At 42.4% G+C, this 22,684-nt stretch overlaps 1 protein-coding gene across 1 annotated transcript in view; it reads right to left on the bottom strand.

Annotated features, from left to right (window-relative positions):
• Nucleotides 1–22,684, bottom strand: part of LOC126475036 (cholinesterase-like) — a 157,744-nt gene that overhangs the window by 33,305 nt on the left and 101,755 nt on the right. Inside the window, exon 7 of the mRNA XM_050102581.1 lies at nucleotides 762–912. Coding sequence (XP_049958538.1) covers nucleotides 762–912 — 151 coding nt within the window. The remainder of the gene's footprint in view (nucleotides 1–761; nucleotides 913–22,684) is intronic.

The following is a 22,684-nucleotide window of genomic DNA, read 5'->3' as shown; positions in this document are numbered from 1 at the left end:
CTCGACATCTGCCCCTGGAAATGTCTTACAATTTAAAACCTGGTTCCTAAATCTATGTCTTACCATTATATAATCTATCTGATACCTTCTAGTATCTCCAGGCTTCCTCCATGCATACAACCTTTTTCTATGATTCTTGAACCAAGTGTTGCCTATGATTAAGCTATGATCTGTGCAAAATTCTACCAGGCTATTACTAATGTAGAGTTTTCTTCAGAAAGATGTATTCCAGCTGTTTATATGTATTTCTAATACTGTCATCCTGAAACTTTTCTGAAGTCATCAATCACAGCTAAAACGTAAGCAAAAATTCGGAGTATATTGGGGATACGTTCAAAATACATAGGTGTAATTTAGAACAAGAAACGTTTACTGGACGCAAAATGTTAATAAGGGGATGAAATGGACTGTCACTATTATTTGGGGTAGATGGTGGTGGTGATTCAAGGGTTGGAGTGGGGGAAGATACAGCCATTAACTATAGATGCATTACCTTATAAGATCTCTTTCATTTAATAGATTTTAGTTTTCGTGCATTAATGAAATAGGCCACTAACTCAGATACAAATGCCGTGACCACCAGAATGACAAGAGTCAGCTGTTGGAACAAATACTAGAAGACGCAAAGAAGTTACAGAAAATTTATCCGAAACGTTTTCCGTTTAAATTTTGTACTAGCCTTGTACTGACCGAGAAAAAACCCGTCATGCAGCACGAGTGTAGCAGCTACGACTCGGATGGGGTAGACAAGGAATACGTACCAGTTTCAGCAGAAGTAGTGCCCATCATGATTGGCACGTTGTTGAAACGGCCGTCTATGAGCATCTGATTGGGGGACTCAGTAACTACAGCACCCTCCACATCTGGCTCGATATTTGGTTCCCACGGATGGTGTATAATTTGCTTCTTTTCCTAAAATGTATCAAAAGAAAATATAAGTCACACTTACAGCGTTTTAAGAGATGTAGGTACCAAATCTTTGCACAGCAATAAGTGTTACTTCGCAGTGTTCACAACATTATGCGTTTTTATCTTGTGGAACAAATGCCTAGTGACAATAGGCATTTTAAATGAGAGAATTGTTTCACCAATGTAATTATAAGTCAATTTTGAAATGTCAGATGCTGGTTAAGAATTTTTCACATCGGCTGCAGTTGTTTTATTTGCTGGCAGTCACCATGTTCTAGTTATTTTTGCACAGAGTACAAAAACAGCGCAAGTACTGAGCACCGTGCGACAAGAGATGGCAAAGTACAACGTGAAGTGATACACACTGTTGCAATGGAAATATTAATTAAAGAAATAAAGGAACTGATATTCTCGTAATGTGTCTAGCAATAGATGCTGTGACCGGAGAAAATTATTTGATCACTCAGCTATTATTATTTCAAATTTGATGTGGGAAAGCAGCTGCTGCCCCTGTGTGTCCTAGAAAGTAAAATTAGGATCTCCTTTCTACCCCACAACATCCAAATATATATTGTCTGTTTGAATTTTGTACTCATCTACACTCCTGGAAATTGAAATAAGAACACCGTGAATTCATTGTCCCAGGAAGGGGAAACTTTATTGACACATTCCTGGGGTCAGATACATCACATGATCACACTGACAGAACCACAGGCACATAGACACAGGCAACAGAGCATGCACAATGTCGGCACTAGTACAGTGTATATCCACCTCTCGCAGCAATGCAGGCTGCTATTCTCCCATGGAGACGATCGTAGAGATGCTGGATGTAGTCCTGTGGAACGGCTTGCCATGCCATTTCCACCTGGCGCCTCAGTTGGAACAGCGTTCGTGCTGGACGTGCAGACCGCGTGAGACGACGCTTCATCCAGTCCCAAACATGCTCAATGGGGGACAGATCCGGAGACCTTGCTGGCCAGGGTAGTTGACTTACACCTTCTAGAGCACGTTGGGTGGCACGGGATACATGCGGACGTTCACTGTCCTGTTGGAACAGCAAGTTCCCTTGCCGGTCTAGGAATGGTAGAACGATGGGTTCGATGACGGTTTGGATGTACCGTGCACTATTCAGTGTCCCCTCGACGATCACCAGTGGTGTACGGCCGGTGTAGGAAATCGCTCCCCACACCATGATGCCGGGTGTTGGCCCTGTGTGCCTCGGTCGTATGCAGTCCTGATTGTGGCGCTCACCTGCACGGCGCCAAACACGCATACGACCATCATTGGCACCAAGGCAGAAGCGACTCTCATCGCTGAAGACGACACGTCTCCATTCGTCCCTCCATTCACGCCTGTCGCGACACCACTGGAGGCGGGCTGCACGATGTTGGGGCGTGAGCGGAAGACGGCCTAACGGTGTGCGGGACCGTAGCCCAGCTTCATGGAGACGGTTGCGAATGGTCCTCGCCGATACCCCAGGAGCAACAGTGTCCCTAATTTGCTGGGAAGTGGCGGTGCGGTCCCCTACGGCACTGCGTAGGATCCTACGGTCTTGGCGTGCATCCGTGCGTCGCTGCGGTCCGGTCCCAGGTCGACGGGCACGTGCACCTTCCGCCGACCACTGGCGACAACATCGATGTACTGTGGAGACCTCACGCCCCACGTGTTGAGCAATTCGGCGGTACGTCCACCCGGCCTCCCGCATGCCCACTATACGCCCTCGCACAAAGTCCGTCAACTGCACATACGGTTCACGTCCACGCTGTCGCGGCATGCTACCAGTGTTAAAGACTGCGATGGAGCTCCGTATGCCACGGCAAACTGGCTGACACTGACGGCGGCGGTGCACAAATGCTGCGCAGCTAGCGCCATTGGATGGCCAACATCGCGGTTCCTGGTGTGTCCGCTGTGCCGTGCGTGTGATCATTGCTTGTACAGCCCTCTCGCAGTGTCCGGAGCAAGTATGGTGGGTCTGACACACCGGTGTCAATGTGTTCTTTTTTCCATTTCCAGGAGTGTAGTATTGAGCAAGACAAAAGTTGTCATGTATCACAAGTGCAGCAGTTACATTTCGGATGGAGCAGACACAGAATTTGAATTTCCATAAATTATTACTACTTCGATCACTTACGAATCATGTTCAGACATATAATTAAAGAAGAAGTAGTAACAACTATCTGGGTAGGTAGATAATAAGAACTGAAATGGTTTAAAATTTAAAGTTCTTGAAACTGTACCTTACTACTCACAAACTGAGAAAGTTAATTATTTTTGTATTAGAATTCAGAGATAAGGTTACAGTAAAAGGAAGGGTGCTGTACCAAACCTGTAACAGCGTTTAGTGGTATCGAGCAAGTTATTATTTCCAGAATAACCTCGTACACATCAGAGTGTCATGGATGATGACGTTGATGCTGGCGATGTATTTATGTGGCTGCATCACAGGAGGGTCTCTAGCAGCGGCAATAAAATTTTGAGTTGGGTGTGGGTTAAAGTCGTAGGATACAAAAATTTTAGTTCAGTTGAAAAATAATAAAAATGGCATGATGACATGCATATATACATACCACAAATAAAAAATCGTCAAAGAACATTCATTTTCCAGATCTAAGACTTACAGAAAAAAGGAAGAAGCAGTGGGAAGGATTAAAATAATACAGAAGATAGCTCTTTCAGACTGATTGCTGGAATATAAAGGATGTGCCAGCTGCTCTGAAACACACTAAGATTTCCAGGCTAAATCTGAGGCTGGAGACCAAAATCTTCACAAAATTGTCAAGGTTTATCACACTCGTATCACACTTGACCACTCATCATATAAGATAGAGAGCAGGTCTCCACCTAAATTTGCATCTGCTGTCTCAGCACAATAAAAAGTGCTCTCAGTTTAAAGGTAGCGTATTATGATTTCGACAGCGTACGTCAGGGGACAGTGCCCATTCAGAGAGAGGTCAGGGTCACTTGATTCAAGGAGAGCGACCAATGTGAGGGACGCTTTGGCCAGATTGTTGGCTCTGCCACCAATTTGCTTAGTGTATCTCTCCGCCAGCCATTTATCCTCCCACAGTGTCACAGTTCTGAGTCAACAGCAGAATGACTGCAGGGGGGGAAGGGAAACTGTGCCACGTTTTGTCCCCTGTAGACCCCTTTCGCTGCTTGGTCTGCTTGATTATTTATCCGAATTTCCGCGGGCGCTGATACCCAGCGCGGAGATACAAACTTCCCTTGCAACTGAGAAAGAAGCAGATTTTCTTCAATTTATTGTAACATTTTCTCTGAATAGTACAATTGTTGTAACATTATAGGGCACTAAGTAAATCTTAGAAAACAATGAACTTACTGTTGTGAAAACACATCATTTGCTCCAGAGCCTTCAAGATCTCTGTGGCAAATACGGTGTATTCATTCGAAAGTCAAACCCTGAAGACGCGGTTGTGAAACACTACTGAACAGTCGAGAATGTCCCTTTGCTTTGAAACGCCAGTTGATTTTAAAACCTTGATGCAAATCCAAAAAGCTATAAAAGAAAGAAGTGCCATCTGTATGAAACTCCGTCGAATCGGAAATATCTGTGAGCCTCTTTAGGAGCCAAGGTGGAGATCTGCCCCAACCTTGGTGTAAGATATCAAAATCAGACGTAGCCAGCTATAAGAGGCAATCCGTCCTACCGAATGAGGCCTTTATCTCTACACCAAATGAGACTCGCAGGAACCTCACTGTGCCCTTAACACGAGCATCGTGGCTCATTCTTACCCCAGTAAAGTGCAAAACAGGGCGTTAACATTTAGAAAAGCCGCACACAGATTTTTCGGTTGAGACATTAAAACCTCTCCTCTCCGCCAACTCTTCCAAACTTCTAATAGTCTGCAGCAATTGATGAGTTGTTGCTGTAACGCTGGAGGAGGAACAGAAGATGGAGAAACGTCTACAAACAACCAACACTGAACAGGTCTTATTAATGTCAACGTTGTATCATTGATAACTACAACGAAGACTGTCACACTATAAAAAACTTGGGGGACATGGTTCTCTTGTTCAGGTCGATTATGGAGGACGTCGCCGATTCGATATTTAAAATAGAGATTTTTTTCTTTTGTTTTTTTTCTTAGTCATCAATGTTGTGACTGGTTTGATGCGGTCCGCCACGAATTCCTCTCCTGTGCGAACCTCTTCATCTCAGAGTAGCACTCGCAACCTACTTCCTCAATTATTTGCTAGATGTACTCCAATCTGTCTTCCTCTACAGTTTTTGCCCCTCTACAGCCCCCCCCCCTAGTACCATGGAAGGAATTTCCTCATGTCTTAACATTGTCTTATCATCCTATCCCTTCTCCTTATCGGTGCTTCTCACGTATTCCTTTCCTTTCCGATTCTGCGCAGAACCTCCTCATTCCTTACCTTATCAGTCCACCTAATTTTCAACATTCGCCTGTAGCACCACATCTCAAATGCTTGGATTCTCTTCTGTTCCGCTTTTCCCACTGTCCATGTTTCACTACCATACAATGCTGTACTCCAAACGTACATTCTCAGTAATTTCGCAGTGCGGAGTGGCCGCGCGGGTAGAGGCACCATATCACTGACTGCGCGGCCCCTCCCGCCGGAGGTTCGAGTCCTCCCTCGGACATGTGTGTGTATTGTTCGCAGCATAAGTTAGTTTAGGTAGTGTGTAAGTCTAGGGACCGTGACCTTAGCAGTTTGATCCCATAGGAATTCACACACATTTGAACATAGAAATTTCTTCCCCAAATTAAGACCGATATTTGATATTAGTAGACTTCTCTTGGCCAGGAATTCCCATTTTGCCATTGCAAGTCTGCTTTTAATGTCCTCCTTGCTACGTCCGACATTGATTATGTTACTGCCTACGTAGCAGAATTCCTCAACATCATCTACTTCGTGACCATCAGCCCTGATGTTAAGTTTCTCGCAGTTCTCATTTCTTCAATTTCCTCTCAATCCATACTCTGTACTCATAAGGCTGTTCATTCCAATCTGCAGATCATGTAATTCTTCTCCACTTTAACTTAGGATAGGATTGTCATCAGCCAGTCATATCATTGATAGCCATTCACCTTGAATTTTAGTTCGATTCCTGAAGCAATCTTATATATCCGTCATAGCTTCTTCGATGTAGAGATTGAACAGTGATGGCGAAAGCCTACCTCCCTGTGTTACACCCCACTTAATATGTTTAATCTATTTAATTCGTTCTCCACTCTTGTTATTCCGTCTTGGCTTTTGTACATATTGTATATGACACATCTCTTCCTATAGCTTACCCCTACTTTTCTCAGAATTTAAAACATCTTGCACTATTTTATGTGTCGAACGCTTTTTCCAGATCAACATATCCTATGAACGTGTCCTGATGTTTCTTTAGTGTTCCTTCCATTATTTACCGCAACGTCAGAACTGCCTCTCCCGTGCCTTCATCTTTCCTAAAGGAAATTGATAGTCATCTAGCCAACCTCAATTTTCTTTTCCATTCTTCTGTGTATTATTCCTGTAATCGACTTGGATGCACGAGCTGTTAAGCTGACTGTGCGCTACTTTTCGCACTTATCGGCTCTTTCCGTCTTCGGGATTGTTTGGATGATGCTCTTCCGAAAGTTATATGGTATGTCGCCAGACTGATACATTCTAGACACCAACGTGAATAGTCGTTTTGTTGCCACATCTCGCAATGATTTTAGAAATTCTGATGGAATGTTATCTATCCCTTCTGCCTTAGTTGATCTTAAGCCCTCGAAAGCTCTTTTAAATGCACATTCTAATACTGGATCAACTATCTCTTCTAAAAATGGTTGAAATGGCTCTGAGCACTATGGGACTTAACATCTGAGGTCATCAGTCCCCTAGAACTTAGAACTACTTAAACCTAACTAACCTAAGGACATCAATAACAAATCCATGCCCGAGGCAGGATTCGAACCTGCGACCGTAGCAGTCGCGCGGTTCCGGGCTGAAGTGCCTAGAACCGCTCGGCCACACCGCCCGGCTATCTCTTCTAAATCGACTCTTGTTTCTTCTTCTATCACATCAGAAAAATCTTCTCCCTCATAGAGGCCTTCAGAGTACACTTTCCACCTATCCGCTATCCCCTCTGCATGTAACAGTGGAATTCTCGTTGCACTCTTAATATCATCACCTTTGCTTCTAATGTCACCGAAGGATGTTTTGACTTTTCTATATGCTGTGTCTGTCATTCTGACGGTCATTTCTGTTTCGATGTCTTCATATTTTCCCTGGAGACATTTTGTTTTAGCTTCCCTGAACTTCCTATTTATTTCATTCCTCAGCGACTTGTATATCTCTATTCCTGAGTTTCCCGGAACATTTTTGTACTTGCTCCCTTCATCGATCTATTGAAGTATTTCTTCTGTTACCCATGGTTTCTTCGCAGTTACCTATATTTTCCTTCCCAAGTTCTGTGCTGGTCGTTTTTTGATACGTCCATTCTTCAAGCGTATCTCGTCATTCCTTAGTACTTCCGTATCCCACTTCTTTTCTTCCTGACTAATCTCTTAAGTTTTAACCTATTCTTCACCACTACTACATTGTGATCTGAGTGTATATCTGCTCCAGGTACACTTTACAAGCCAGTATCTGATTTCGGATTCTCTGTCTGACCACGATGTACCACCTGGCCTTTTTCAAATATAACTGCTCCTCTTGTGATTCTTGAACAGAGTATTCGCTGTTACTGGTTGAAGATTATTTCAGAACTCAAGTACCCTTTCCCTCTCTCATTCCTTGTGCCAAGCCCATATTCCGCTGTAACCTTTTTTTCTGTTTCCCCTAGAACTGCATTCCAGTCCCTGACGACTGTTAGATTTTCATCTCCCGTTACGTACTGTATTACCCTTTCAAATCCTCATGTATACCCGAATTATCGGTGTCGGTGTTGGTTTGCTTTCGATTCTGATGAAAACCACCCAATCACTGAAGTGGTCACATTAACACGCTCTCTGCCCTATCTTCGTGTTCATAATGAATCCTACTCCCTTTATACCATTTTCTGCTGCTGTTGATATTGTTGCAGAAGAAGCAGAGTAGTTCCGGGGTGTAGTGGTTATGATACTAAACTGTAGCATGGAGGGTCGTGATTTCAAAACTCACCTGGATTGTTCAGTTTTAATTTCTATATTCTGTTCTAGTACGCTCTAGAAGCATCCACAAATGTCAAGAATCATTGTACTGGAATGTTCTGTAGCAGTATGTATACTGTATGTGTTCTGGCCGGAGCAGTTCGTTCCGCGCTGCTGTATGCGCAAGTACTGAATAAACCTTCGTTAGGTGAAGTTAGTGTTCGTCACTGATCTAATTACACCTTCTTCTACGTGACATAATTCTGGTGGAGACCCTGGGTACTGGAACGTGTAGTAGCGCACATTATCTACGACACAGTGGCTCCCATCAGGCCACGACAGAGTATTCGTTTACGTGGCGAGAAACCAGAGTTCAAGCCATGTTCAACAGATCACGATCTATGGGAGACAGAAGAAGGAGTGGACGTTACAATGACGGCAACTGTGTGCCATCAATGAGACATCCTTTCGGTTTCTATGGTGACGATGGCCAAGATCCAAACATGTGGCTGAAGGTATATGAGCGTATAGATACATGTACAAAAGGGGATGACAAAGTGTGTTTGGCTATGGTATTTTTCTACTTGGTGCGCACTGCCAGGCAGTGGTATGAGAACGAGGAGAAGTTCACAAACTGGGAAATATTCCAGGCGCAACTGCGCAAGTATTTCGGCGACACACAATGATAGAAGAGCAAGGCTGAAGATAAATTAAAGTGCCGGGCACAGCTTCCAGAAGAAACTACAGCATCTTACATTCAAGACGTCTTGGAACTGTGTAAAATAGTGGATCCTAGAATGAAGGAGGGATATAAGGTTGCACATTTCATAAAGGCTGTTGCTGAGGACATGTATCAAGCCCTAATCCTGAAGGAGGTTTGGACAGCAGACGACTTCGTAAAATGGTGAAAGCATATCGAGAAAAATGCATGAAAAAAGAATTACACGCAAGAAGTTCGAAAGGCTTCCAAACGTCGTATCGATTTCCGTGATGGAGGAAGCAACAGATTTCACTTCTTCGTCAGATAACGAGAGAGGAATTTCTGAAGGCACTTGTTTTGAACAGCGAGCAAAAAACCGACACGCTTCAAGAGGTCATAAGGGAGGAAGAGGAACAGTCTTTGAACCCCATCTCTCGTCGTTAATTTCCATTTGAAACGGTGAAAAAGTCGAGACCCAGACGGAGTTACGTTCCCACAATGCCGCATGAGGAACCTGGTTGGGCACCAAGGAAGACTGACGTCTGGAGGACCCAGGATAACCAACCAGTATGTTTCCACTGTGGACGACCGGGTCATGTGGTGCGCTATTATCGAGACAGGCGGCGGATGTTTGATGACACCCGCGCCAGCAGACAGCAGACCGATGTTAGCCGACGACAACTCCGGGACGACGACGATGAACAAGAAGATGTGGGCGCAGGACGACGTAGATCACAATCGCCGCAAACTAGCCGCTGAAGAGGACTCTCCCCAACACGCCGACCGATGTCTCCATCGCCGTTTAGAAGCTCCAGACGATCACCTAGCCGACACAGCCTGGAAAACTAAAGGGTGCAACCTTCCTTGGAAATGAGGCCTCCGAAGAGAAAAATCCTCCGCCATCGATCACTACAAAAATGATAGTAAACTACGTCGATATCCTCATGGATGGCCCACCAGCCCAAGCTCTTGGATTCTGAAGCATCATATTCAGTTGTTTCCTAGAAGTACCGTCGACAGTTGCAGAAAACCGTATTCGTCGACAACAAAACATCTCTACTGAAGGTGACTAATGTGAAATATGTAAAACCTACAGGAAGATGTACCATTCGTGCGGGTATAAGTGGCCATACACAGCCCTTAGAATTCATCGTCTTACAAGAGTGTAGTCATGACGTCGTTCTCGGATGGGACTTTTTGAAAGCTTCTCAGGCAGTTATACATAGTGGTCGCTCGTAGATTATGCTAGACGAAATGAGCCACTGCGGACAAGAAGATGCGCATCAGAGTATGTGGAGACTATGTGTGCTGGGTAAAGTGGTCATTCCTGCATCAGCGCTAGAAAGGTGTCACGTGTCATGCCATGCATCGACCCAGTGATCTCGTAGTGGAATGTAAGAGAGGCATACCACTGAAGAATAGCTTGGTCATCCCACCATCTGTCGTCTCGTTTAAGAACGGATTCGGTGAATTGTGGATAGTTCACTGTCGCCGAGAACCGCAGATCCTTCCAAGACGCATGTGCGTAGCAAACACTGAGCTGTTAATTAAGAACAGCTGAGTGTCATAGAAATCTCCCATGCCGAGTCTGTGGGCGAAATTTGCGCTACCACTACAAGATCTTTTATCTCGACTATCACCAGATCTCACTAAGTAACAACAGAATAAGCTACTTGCCATTCTTCAAGGGTTCTCCACAGGTGAAGAGCAAAATAGACAAATCGACGGTGTAGCACCGGATTAGCATTGGAGACCATCAACCATTAAGCCAGAGAGCATACCGCGTGTCAGCAACGGAACGTCGAATAATTCACGACGAGGTAGAGAAAATGATGAAGAATGGCATCATTCAGCCTTCGCAGAGCCGATGGTCGTCATCAGTGGTCCTCTTCAGGAAGAAGGATGGCAGTTGAAGATTTTATGTTTATTACAGGAAGCTTAATACGATAACTAAAAAGGATGCTTACCATCTTCCACGAATTGACGATACACTAAATTGTCTGAAGGGGGCTAAGTTTTTCTCAACCATGGACATGTACTCGGGATACTGACAGATCGAAATAGATGAGGCTGATCGTGAGAAAACTGCATTCATCACCCCTGAGGGCCTGTATGAGTTTAAGATAATGGCATTTGGTTTGTGTAATGCGCCAGCAACTTTTGAACGGATATCGATAATCTTCTAAGGCACCTATAGTGGACGATGTGTCTTTGTTATTTAGATGGTATTATAGTGTTCTGAGAGACATTTGATGAACATATAAAAAGACTGAGGGCCGTTCTTATGTGTCTCCAACAAGGCGGACTGAAACTTAATCCAAGGAACTGTCTTTTTGGAGCAAAAGAAATCAGAGCACTAGGACACCATGTGTCAAACGTAGGTGTGCGGTCAGACCCAGAAAAAGTGAGATCTATAATGGAATTTCCCATTATTAAAAGTATTAGAGATGTGATAAGCTTCCTCGGATTATGTTCTCATTACCGTCTTTTTAACAAAGACTTTTGTATCAAAGCTAGGCTGCTCCAAGAGTTGTTAAAAGCTGATGCCAAATTTATCTGGAGTGGTGCTCAACAAAATTCTTTCGATGTACTGCGAAAAGCTCTGACGACTGACACTGTATTCGGTGTGTATGATGAGAGAGCAGCTACAGAACTACCCACAGATGCCAGCGGGTATGGGATCGGTGCTATTCTGGTGCAAATTTCGGATGGAAAAGAGAAGGTTATAGCCTATGCTCCTAGGACACATACAAAAATCGAGAGAAACTAGTCAACTACAGAAAGAGAATGTCTAGCTGTGATCTGTGCCATGTGCAAATTTCGACAGTATCTCTATGGAAGGCCTTTCACAGTTGTTACAGACCATCATTCACTTTGTTGGTAGTCGGATCCAACAGGACGAATCGCCAGGTGGGCACTACTTCTTCAAGTGCATGACATTACCATAGTATACAAAAGTGGAAGAAAACACTAAGATGCCTATTGTCTCTCAAGAGATCCTATGCAAGACCATCAAGACTTTAATGAACATAGTGACCGTCTCGCTGCACTCCAGGATCTCTCTGCTGAGCAGAACAAGGATGCCAAGATATCTCCAATTATGCTTGCCTTAAATTAGTCAGAGGATGTGAAAGAACTATTTAAGGTAGTTAATGGATTACTTTGCAAGAAAAACTTTGATCCGTTTGGATAGAGGTGGCTATCAGTTATTCCTAAATACATGCGCTTAGATGTTCTCCAGAAATTCCATGACACACCTGAGGTAAGGCATCTCGGATTTATTAAGACATACGATAGATTCAACAAGAGATTTTTCTGGCCAGATTTATTTAGGAGTGTCTGTCACTGTGTGTCGCACTGTCAAGAGTACCAGAGGAGAAAGGCAGTTCCTCAGAATCCACCTGATTGGAACGACCTCATCGGGCGATTTCCAAAGTCCGCTAGTGGCAATAGACGTATTATTGTTTGCACTGATTATCTGACACGCTATGCCATTAGAAAAGCCATGAAAACAGCCGAAGCATCCGAGATAGCGAAATTCATCGTGGAAGACATTGTATTAAAACACGGTGCCCCAAGGTCGTTAATTATGGATCGAGGGAAAGTTTTTCAATCGAATCTTGTGACAGAGATAAACCGTCGGTGCTACATTACTCATCACATGATGACTGCCTACCATCTGCAGACTAACGGGCCAACTGAACGACTTAATAAGACCTTGGCCGACTTGCTATCAACGTTCGTCAGTGTTGAGCAACTGGGATGAGGTGCTACCTTTCGTGAACTTTGGCTACAATACCGCCAAACAAGACACCACAGGAATTACGCCATTTTTCCAGGTGCATGGGCGTGGGGCGACTACGACGATGGACACTGTGTTTCCGTTACATCCTGATGACGTGGACGACAACAACATCGGGCAGGTGTTAACCAGAGCTGAAGAAGCTCGGCAGTTAGCTCGGTTCCACACTTTGCAGGCTCAAGAAAACGATCGCCGAAGGTATGACGCGAGCCACCGCCCTGTTGTCTATCAGCCTGGTGACTTCGTCTGGATCTTCCCTCCTGTTCGGAAGGTTTGTCTCTCTGAGAAGCTCCCCAGGCGCCACCCTGGTCCTTATAAGGTTGTAAGACAGTTGTCTGATATTACTTATGAAGTTAAAGGTTTCGACACCGACACAAGACGACGAAAGATCAAAGATATGGGCCATGTCCTTCAAATGAAGGTCTATAAGGATCCTGCAAACCAGGGTAAATTCGAAGCTCCAGCGACAGGCGACAAGCGGAAAGGTGACGAAGAGCATAGCGGCAAAAGAAGTTGTATGAAGATCACCGCCAGGGCGAGAATCAGTCATCAGGAGTCGGAGTATGCAGGACCGACGACTCATTTCCATTGGTACTTGCGGTGCTGTTTTGTTTCTATTCCCGCTTGTACCAAACACATGTGTCGTAGCATTCATACAAACACCGTTCGCCATCTTCCCAAATTTTCGGTCAGGAAAACTTTCTGGTAAACGCGTCAAACATCCCCTACGTTGGACAAACTTGTCAAACATCAGCGTGCTCCTTTATGAAGGACATGATGTTCGCCATTGGCTGTAGAAAATTATTTGTTCTCCTTCAGTTTTGCAGTTTAGGCCTTTAGGCCACTGTCAAGTGGTACTGCGTAAGATTTCGCTTCAGAACATATTAACTCCTAAAATCTTCCGACACCTGCCTACATGTCATCGCCAGAGCTAAGCTGTTTCACTTTAGGAATACTGTAACAAACAGTAAGCGGTTAAATGTTCGGCAAACATACTGAAGTTGACAAATTGTTTGATCGTTTGCAGGGGCCTTAACTCTGACGAAATATTGCGCCATAGTCTGGGCAAAGTTTCTCGGGTTAGTCTAGAGACTTCCGTTCCCCATTGCAACAGCCACTTTGCTTCTCCCACCTCTCCCAGAAAACCTCCAAATGACCTTCTATACGATTGAACTTTCAGTGGAACAGTTTGTGATGTTTCCACGATTATTTCTCACCATTTCTAATGATTAAGTGGCATTTCACCTTTGCAGCCCGAAAGGCTGCGAAGTTCTTTGCAACTGGCCGGTCCTTGAACCTTCCGTCAACCGTTTGCCTGGCTTTGACTTTTGAGTGGCCTCCATGCCACCACCAAATGAAAGGCTGCCATTTTAGCCGGCCAGTAGGTGTCTACATCTGCAACTACATGATTACTCTGCCTGGTAGCGGATTCATCCAACCAACTTCGAGCTATTTCTCTACCGTTTCTCTTTCGAACACCATGGGGAAAAACAAATACTTAAATAGTCCCGAGCGAGCTCTGACTTCTCTCTGTAGTAAATTTGGTTTTTTGGTAGGTAGTTTATTTTTTAAAGTTTAGGGGGATAGGAACTCGTGAATGAGACTACCACTGATTTTCGATCCGAAGTAAAATTGCCAAAAGAAAATTTCTTTCTATGTGAACAAATTTCTATTAAAGTTTTCTAAGTCACCAAAAGAAAGTGTTTTTTATGCGGTATTGATGATGTAACTTTTCACGACTGTATCGGACAATATGGGTCAATTTACTACAGAAATAACAACCCTGGATAATTTTTGAGATTTAACAGAGTGAATTTGCTTTTAGAATCCCTTTTTACCTAATTTTACAGTAGGCTGTGTAGATCTTCGTTTTCTCTTGATAGCTGCTGGTCAGGCAATTGTCTCCGTTGATTTTCTCCCTCCGATTCTTGAAGTAGGTAGGTATGGAAATGATTTTTTTTCTAACTCTTGATCTTGCTGTTTTTCATATTCATTTATTGCTTGTACTTATTTACGACCATACGAAATTGAGTTGCAATGAAATCTGACATTATCGAATTTCGAACTGGTCAATATCATTTACAAGAATACATCAGTCACTTGCACTGTTCCTATGAACTGCTCTACGTGTTATCACAGTAAGAGATCTTAATTGCAACTGCTGCCGCTCTCGACTGGCGGACGTCTATCAACGCTACCGCACCTCTTTGGTCAGAGATAGCAATGCCTTGTCTTCGCTGCTTCCGACCAAAGAGCGCGTTTACAAGAAAATTTATTTATTTATTTTAATATTAATTTACAAAAATGATAATTTAAATAATTAGTTGCGTAATTTCATTTGAAATAAAAAAATAAACATTTTCCTTTTTCGTCATTTGCGTCAGTGGGGAGGGTTCTGTTCGACTACATCTCGTTTTATTGTGATGATCAGTTCTCCCTGCGTAGATTTGCACTAGCAAAATATTTTCACAATCTGAGAAGAGAAGCGTCTGCCACAACGAGAAACTCTTTTGTTTTAATGATTCCCACCACAGTTCGCATATCATATCTGTGGCACTCTTTCCCGCTTTTGGCAATAATACAAAACGCCCTGCCACTCTTTCAACTATTTTGATGTCCTATTTGATGCACATCCCACAACGCATAACAATATTCCAGAAGCAGATGGAGATTCGTAAAACAAGCAGTCTCTTTAGAGACTGTGAAATGGATGTTTCAGTGGCGTAATGAATAGTCTTGGTAATATGATCGACCCATCCTTAGACACTGCCACAGTGCATAAACGCAAAAGTAGGCTGTAAAGCACCCAGTCTTCCCTATTGAGCACTCAAATTGGCTGCTGCCTTTTGGGTACCGATCTTTTTGGCAGGTGAGTGCAGATCGAGAAATGGTCACTTGACTGCAAGCCATTGATCACATCCCATTCAGTGTGTGCAAAGGCTCGAAAGTATACCAAGTGCTCAATAGCAATGAACGACCCTCTTGAAGTGTTGATGTGTGGGCAGTGCTCTCTGGTTAATTTATACTCTTGCTATGACTTTACGAGGCCCTCAATCGGTGTATTCGACGGACATGTAGGTGCAGAAACACAAAAAGCAATCTCTGTGTAAAAATCTCCATAATGGTGTGACGGTGGGAGAGCTGAGAGTGAGTTCGCTGAGAGCATGTATCCATTACTTCATGTTGGGGCAGGTTGAGGGACCATACTGTAAATCTATGTTGCGCATGCACTGATACAGCAACTGCTTGTAAGCTGGTGGATAGGGGCAGAGGCGACGAGTCTTATTAACGCTTATGAGAATAGCCACTCCTGCATTAAATTTAATCTCACGAAGATTGTCATTTTTGAGGAAGATGTAGCCGCACAAACCAGGAGCATGTAATAGTTTAAAACTGAAGACAGATAACTGTGCATCTCTCCAGCCCTCGCATACTGCTCAACGTGAAGTGGTCCGTGGTCTGCACTCAGGTGACCATTTTGCAGTCTCGACTTACATGCTAAACGTATTGGTGCCTAACAGGCAGCGGTAAGGATGGTCAGACTGGATACTTTACAGTACTGTCAGGTGACATAAACAGTTAATCAGTCACAATTACTGTCTCCTACTGTCCGCAGCTCGTGTTCTTGCGGTAGCGTTCTCGCTTCCCGCGCACGGGGTCCCGGGTTCGATTCACGGTGGGGTCAGAGATTTTCTCTGCCTCTAGATGACTGGGTGTTGTGTGCCATCATTTCATCCCCATTCACTCGCAAGTCGCCGCAAGACCCCGCGAGGGGTCTCCCAGCCACCAATGCCAGACGCTCATATATATATATATATATATATATATATATATATATATATATATATATATATATATATGTGTGTGTGTGTGTGTGTGTGTGTGTGTGTGTGTGTCACTTAAGGTAACGCACAAAGCAGACAGTGATTATTTTAGGCCTAAAGGAGAGTATGTGAAAAGATGAACTTTCAGAGAATTTTTTGGATTTTGCCGAGTGGTACTATGGTGCCAAAGCTCTCTAAAAGGCTCAGTAAATACTGTATTTACCATAATGAACTGCTAAATGATACCACATTCTAGTCACAAAGCTCTGAATATGAGACGTAAACACAGAACATAACCAAACACATACGAACTGACCAAGCGCCATTTTCGGGTAGAAGAATACAACTTGGCCAAAGACATAGTGGAGAAGCTTTCAGATGTAGAAAGGTATAGACATAGTTACGAAACGAGGTATCTATAGTTTCAGCTATCCACTTCCAAAGCCACCTAAGTATTATAGCGACTCCATGTTGGTGTTTCTTGCTGTAGAAAACCTTTGTCACCTTCTGCTAATAATGCTAAATTATTCTGTCACACAGCGGAAGCTGCAATGCTAGGCAGGCGAGGCAGTGACAGTTGACTGAAACAAATACACAATCATATAGCATTACAAAACAAGAATCTGACAGTGCATGTTCCATAACTCGATAGTGGGTGGCAGCTACTGATTTTCAAAGGGTATTGTAACACCAAAAGCTGTCCTTTTATAGGCCACTGCTTGACACTGTCTGCGAGATACAAGATCTCAAAACTGCAATGGAACACTAGTAGCTCTCAGCTTATATGTACAATGTATTTCGGCATTAATACATTGTTCTTAAACTACAGGGCTCTGAAAACAGTATTCTAAAACCAACAGCTGGCCATTTGTAAGTGGGAGAATGTTGGCCACCCTGTAGTGGCACAGAATAGAATGGATTGGAATGTCATAAAAATTCCACAATGCATTCACACTGATTTTGAAAATGTTATTGAATGTAGTTCATAGAAACCTAAAAAAGAAATTACAACGAATATCAGATTGTGAAAATCAAACACAGAACTTCAAAATGGAACATAACTGGATGGGATGGTACAGATCTTCACAAAATTTGGAAATGTAATGCAGATGCTGGTTTTATATTGACTGTCAATGGATTAAGATATCAATGTCAAAGGTTCTTGGGAAGATATTTTTTACATTATGGTTGTGGGGATAGCAGTTGAGGGGGTAATAGTGGAATTGTCTGCTAACATCAAACCTTGACATATTCTTGCTGGACTCGCTCATGATATAGTAGGGGGTAAAAGTGGTTTCAAGTTGCGATGCATTCCAACAACCAAAAACTGATTCATTAATATCAGCAAGTCAAGATTTGACAGTGTCTGTCAGATGTACGATGTTAGAACTGTCCTGTAACACTAGTAGCTGTCAATTGTTTCAAATGGTTCAAATGGCTGTAAGCACTATGAGACTTAACACTTGAGGTCAACAGTCCCCTAGACTTAGAATCACTTAAACCTAAGGACATCACACACATCCATGCCTGGGGCAGAATTATAACCTGCGACAATAGCAGCATAGCGGTTCCGGACTGAAGCGCCTAGAACCGCTCGGCCACAGCAGGCGGCTTTTCCATTGGTCCGAGCAGTGCATTTGTCAGATTTGTAAAGTCATGGTGCATATCTGTACCCTATAGATTAGGTCAAAAGACATGCCATACCAAAAATGTGAACAAATTGGTCTAGACATCACTATGTTACAGTAAACGTGTAACAATTTGCCCCATGTACAGAACGTTTGTAGTCTTCTGCTGATAATGCTAATGCATGACCCATAACGTGATAATCGATGTCAAATAATGGATCTCAAATAATACTGAATCATACGCATATCTGTAACATATAGATATCAAAAGTCACGCTACGCCAAACATTGTAACATATAGGTTCACACACCACTATGTTACAGTAAGAGGGCAACAATTAGTCCTATGTACAAAACGTTTGTTGCCTTCTGCTAGACTGCTGGTGTATGATCCAGAACCTGACAGTGGGTGTCACATAACGGATCTCATAGAGTAACAAAGCATAAAAGGTTGTAAGTGCTCCATAAATCACATCTGTCCCATGAAATTGTAACAAGCACCCCCATACATCATTACTATTACATAAAATAGTAACAAATTACCTGCATCATACACCACCATAGTTACAGCAAGCAGTAAAAAACCTTACATCGCTGACTAAGCTAGCTGAGACTCATTCTGCCAAGTCGGAACTACTTTTAACAAGAAAAATTATTAGTTTGACAGTTATGGCTTGTAGCTGCTACCAAGTGAAGATTTATTTCAGCAGGCAAACCCCTGTGTGACGTTATGTGTGGAGGTCAATATCCTGTAGATGGCCAAACAATCTATAACCCCATTACTATGACATTATACCATTATATGACACATGCAGGTCATTGATACTGACTGCATGAAGACACAGTACAAGGTTGCAGCTACACACTGATTGGGAGTTTTATGTTCAAAGCCACCAAAACGCTTTTCTGATTTTGACAATATACAGTGATGGTCACTGTCCCGCACAGGGCAACATTTTTTGCACCAGTAGTAATTATAGTATCATCTTTACAATTTTGTGTGGCAGTAGTGATGTATGTAGCATTTTGTCGAAATTTTTCAGTAAACTGGCGTTGTATAGTTCAAGGTGAAATGTAGTCTCCACTGTGTGATTATATTAGCACTGTGTGATTATATTAGCACAATCAGCAGATGAAAAAAAATTGTATGTGAGCCAGTTTGTTACAATTTTGCTGTTACATATTAATGTATGAATCAATTTGTTGCAATTTCAGTCATAACGAGCTTGTGATGTCATACATAGAGCACTGACACATGCACTTGACCTCACAAATATGACAGCATTTTTCTTGATGAAACAAGTCTGGGGTTGCTGGCACTGGTTAATTACAACTTAATGACTGTTAAATTTTGCTTAATGTCTGTGAAACTGATATCTCAGTCCATTAATGGTGAGTATCAACGCTGCCATTCGAAATGCACTTAAGATTCTTTGGATCTTGTTCCCGTCATATCCCATTCATTCAGTTGTGAGAGTCTCTGAGTGAATGTGCCATTTTGAAATGCACCTTGGTATTTTTTGATACCCTCATTCATTCTGCTCTATCATGAAGCTCTGTCTGTGAATGACACTACTTTAAATTGTGGACTTTTTTGTTTTGTAGTTATGAACTGATTTTGTTGCTTTTAGTTTTGTATATGTAATTGAATACATCCATTTCAAATGCACTGTGAGATGTTTTTGACATTTTAATCAGTTCCGTTCCATTTCATAGCTGATTGACTGCACATTCATAGATCCTGTAGCTGACACCCACTGTCATGTTATGGCGCATATACCGTTAGCTTCCTGTGTTACAATGCAATTTTAAAATCCAGTAGCTAATGCCCAGTATGAAGTTATGGCATTTACACTGTCGCATTCTGGTTTCACTACACTATTTCATTTCAGAATATGGCCTTTTTTTAAATATTCATTTCTTACATATACTAACGGGCATTATTACTGTACAGCACGCTATATAATACAAATCACATGTAGTATTTATGGCAGCATTGTTATCATTGTCATCTTTATATTACAAACATTTTCTAATTGAAGATAAAGTTGATACCATACTATTGGGCCACAGTAATGTAGGCTGATTCTGATATCAGTTTCAGCCAAACTAAGACCAGGTTTTGACAGATTTAGACATGAGAATGATACTGTTTAGCTACCATTGTCTTTGGACAAGGTGTATGTGAAAGTTTTGTATCTGGAACATTACAAAGTTATGCTTGCATAGCACAAAAATATGCAGTTTAAGATATACAACACAATAAAGGTCTCTCCAAAACCACTACTTTCCCCTAAAATGGTGTTTGATCAGTTCTGATTCTATGCACAGTTAATTTTTTGATCCTTGTTAAGCATAATGTGTTTTATAGAAAAATTAAATATGGAAAAATTCAACTCAACTGTGGTTGTTCCGAAGCACTGTTTAACATGTATGCACATGGCATAAACATGGTGTGTGTTTGTGTGAGAGAGAGGGAGTGGGTGGGCGGCTGAGTGGGTGGGTGTGAGAGGGTGGGTGGGTGGGTGGCTGTGTCTGTTTTGCTGCTGGTGAAGGTTACGTCTTTTACATACGGAAATACTCACTTACACCATTTATATAATTATTTGAAAACTAATTCACATCATTTAAATACCCAGGCCAATAATTTTGGTAGTACTACACCCTGGATGACAGGGAGGGGAGGAGGAAAATTCTAGAGAGAGTGGTCAGAAAAATAGTACTGTCTGCTATTAAAAGTTATATACATCATTCGCTAGTATAAATTTAAAAGTGATAACCTCTATTGATAAACGCAGTAATGCTCATACGAGGAGCGTTCAATAAATAATGCAATACACTTCTTTCTCAGCCAGTTTCGATTAAAAATGCGGAATTTGTTGTACAGCATCTTGAAATATTACCAGTTCAGCCTCGATAGTTTCATGAAGCTCTGACAGGTGGCGGCGCTATACGTATCCTTCAAAATAGTAAAACACCACCACAGTTCCAAGTAGTACACAAGCTACTGTCACTGTTAGCAGCTGTGAACAATGATGTGTTGATGCAGCAACCATTCCTGTTAGGCCCTTTTTGCATCGAAAACCTTCTGTGTAGTGACAATAGCATCTAAAGCACTGCCCTATAAAAGACGTTTCCCGCTTCTTCAGCACAGTCAGCCTTGAACAGTGGCATTGAAATCCTCAGAACAAGCTTCATATCAGCGGTACGACTGGGGCATATAATGACGCCCAGCTTAATGTTTGACGCTGCCGCCACCACACCATCATGATCAGCACACGTACTGCTTTCAGCTGCCGCTCTCGAGACTAGCGTTCCTTGATCATCTTAGCAGTCCTCCACATTGGGATGAAATGATCAGTCTATTGACTACTGAACACGTATTAAGAGTAAACTAGACAAAGACGAAGTGAATGACATGTAGCAGGAATGTGAATGGCGAGACACAACATCAAAGTTGGGGATCACGAAGTAGTCGACATTAAGGAATTCTGTTAGCAAGGACGACATGTACTAAAGATTAGCGCAGGCAAGGATGGCAGTACTGGCGAAGAGATGTCTCCTGATTCAAACAGTGGCCTTAATGTGAGGAACAGATTTCTGGCAATGTGCGTTTGGAGAACAGCAATGCATGGTATTGAATCACGGACAGTGGGAAAACTGGAACAGAAGACAACTGTAGCCTTGGAGATTTGTACTCCTGGTAAGATTATAACTTAACAACACTTACAATTTGTACTTTTCTAGGCCTTTTTTTGTCACAATCTATATAAGGTTTCGAGTGTGTATATGACAACAAAAGCAATTCAGCTTAACACATTATGACCATGTGTAATGCCTGGTGGCTGATGCACCCTGAATTAGGTAATAGCTTTTACTCGTTTTTATGACAGAATGTAAGTTAAAATACCAGATATATGTTTCTGTTGTTCACCTCTGTTATGCAATTTTCTATTTTTTTGATCGCAGATGGCTCATCAATGAGCTGAAACTAGTAATCAACAAAGGAATTTTATCGATCTTGAATTAGGATTTTTATGAACATATTTTAATGTGTTATGTAGCACTGCTTGCTTGATAGTACAAATTCGTATAGGTAATTAAAACAATGTGGTTGTAGAAGTAATCAATTTTGGTAGGTATGACGTAATGAAGTACAAATTATAGTTAATTTAGACCCTGCATAGCATGAATGAGCCAAGCGTAGCAGATTAGGGATAATTGACCAGTTCATGTACCCTTGACTAACCTTTTGCGACAGGTATTTTATTCTCTGTTTCCGTGTAAAACGATTCCTTTGCACCACTCACCAATTTTATTGGTTTTAATATGCTTTAATGTGAGGATTCACTTACAGTGTAATGTAATTAGGCTTCTAGTTAAGGTCGTGTATGTTATTCTTGTGAAGATTTGTCAAACACATAAAGTGACAGAGTACCTCTTTCTGTGTAAGATAAGACATCCACCTTGAAATGGTATGTCTAAATAATGCACATATACATGCACTGAAATGCCATATGCGGTCAGTATACTAATTATAGCTGTACATTTTCATGATTCCATCCATGGGATGGATGGTGTGACTGAGGCTGAGACACTACCACACAGTACACAGCATGAGTGACTAGCTGTTGGCAGAGGCGGCAGATGGTTCACCTTACTAGAGAGTATAGAGGACGTGTTTTTTAAGTAGAAGGAACCCATCACATTCGGAGAATCTGATAGCG

The sequence above is a fragment of the Schistocerca serialis genome, chromosome 4, assembly GCF_023864345.2.
Source record: "Schistocerca serialis cubense isolate TAMUIC-IGC-003099 chromosome 4, iqSchSeri2.2, whole genome shotgun sequence".
Lineage (NCBI taxonomy): Eukaryota > Metazoa > Arthropoda > Insecta > Orthoptera > Acrididae > Schistocerca > Schistocerca serialis.
Note: the sequence above shows the minus strand (reverse complement) of the source record. Positions and strands in the feature narration are given on the sequence as shown.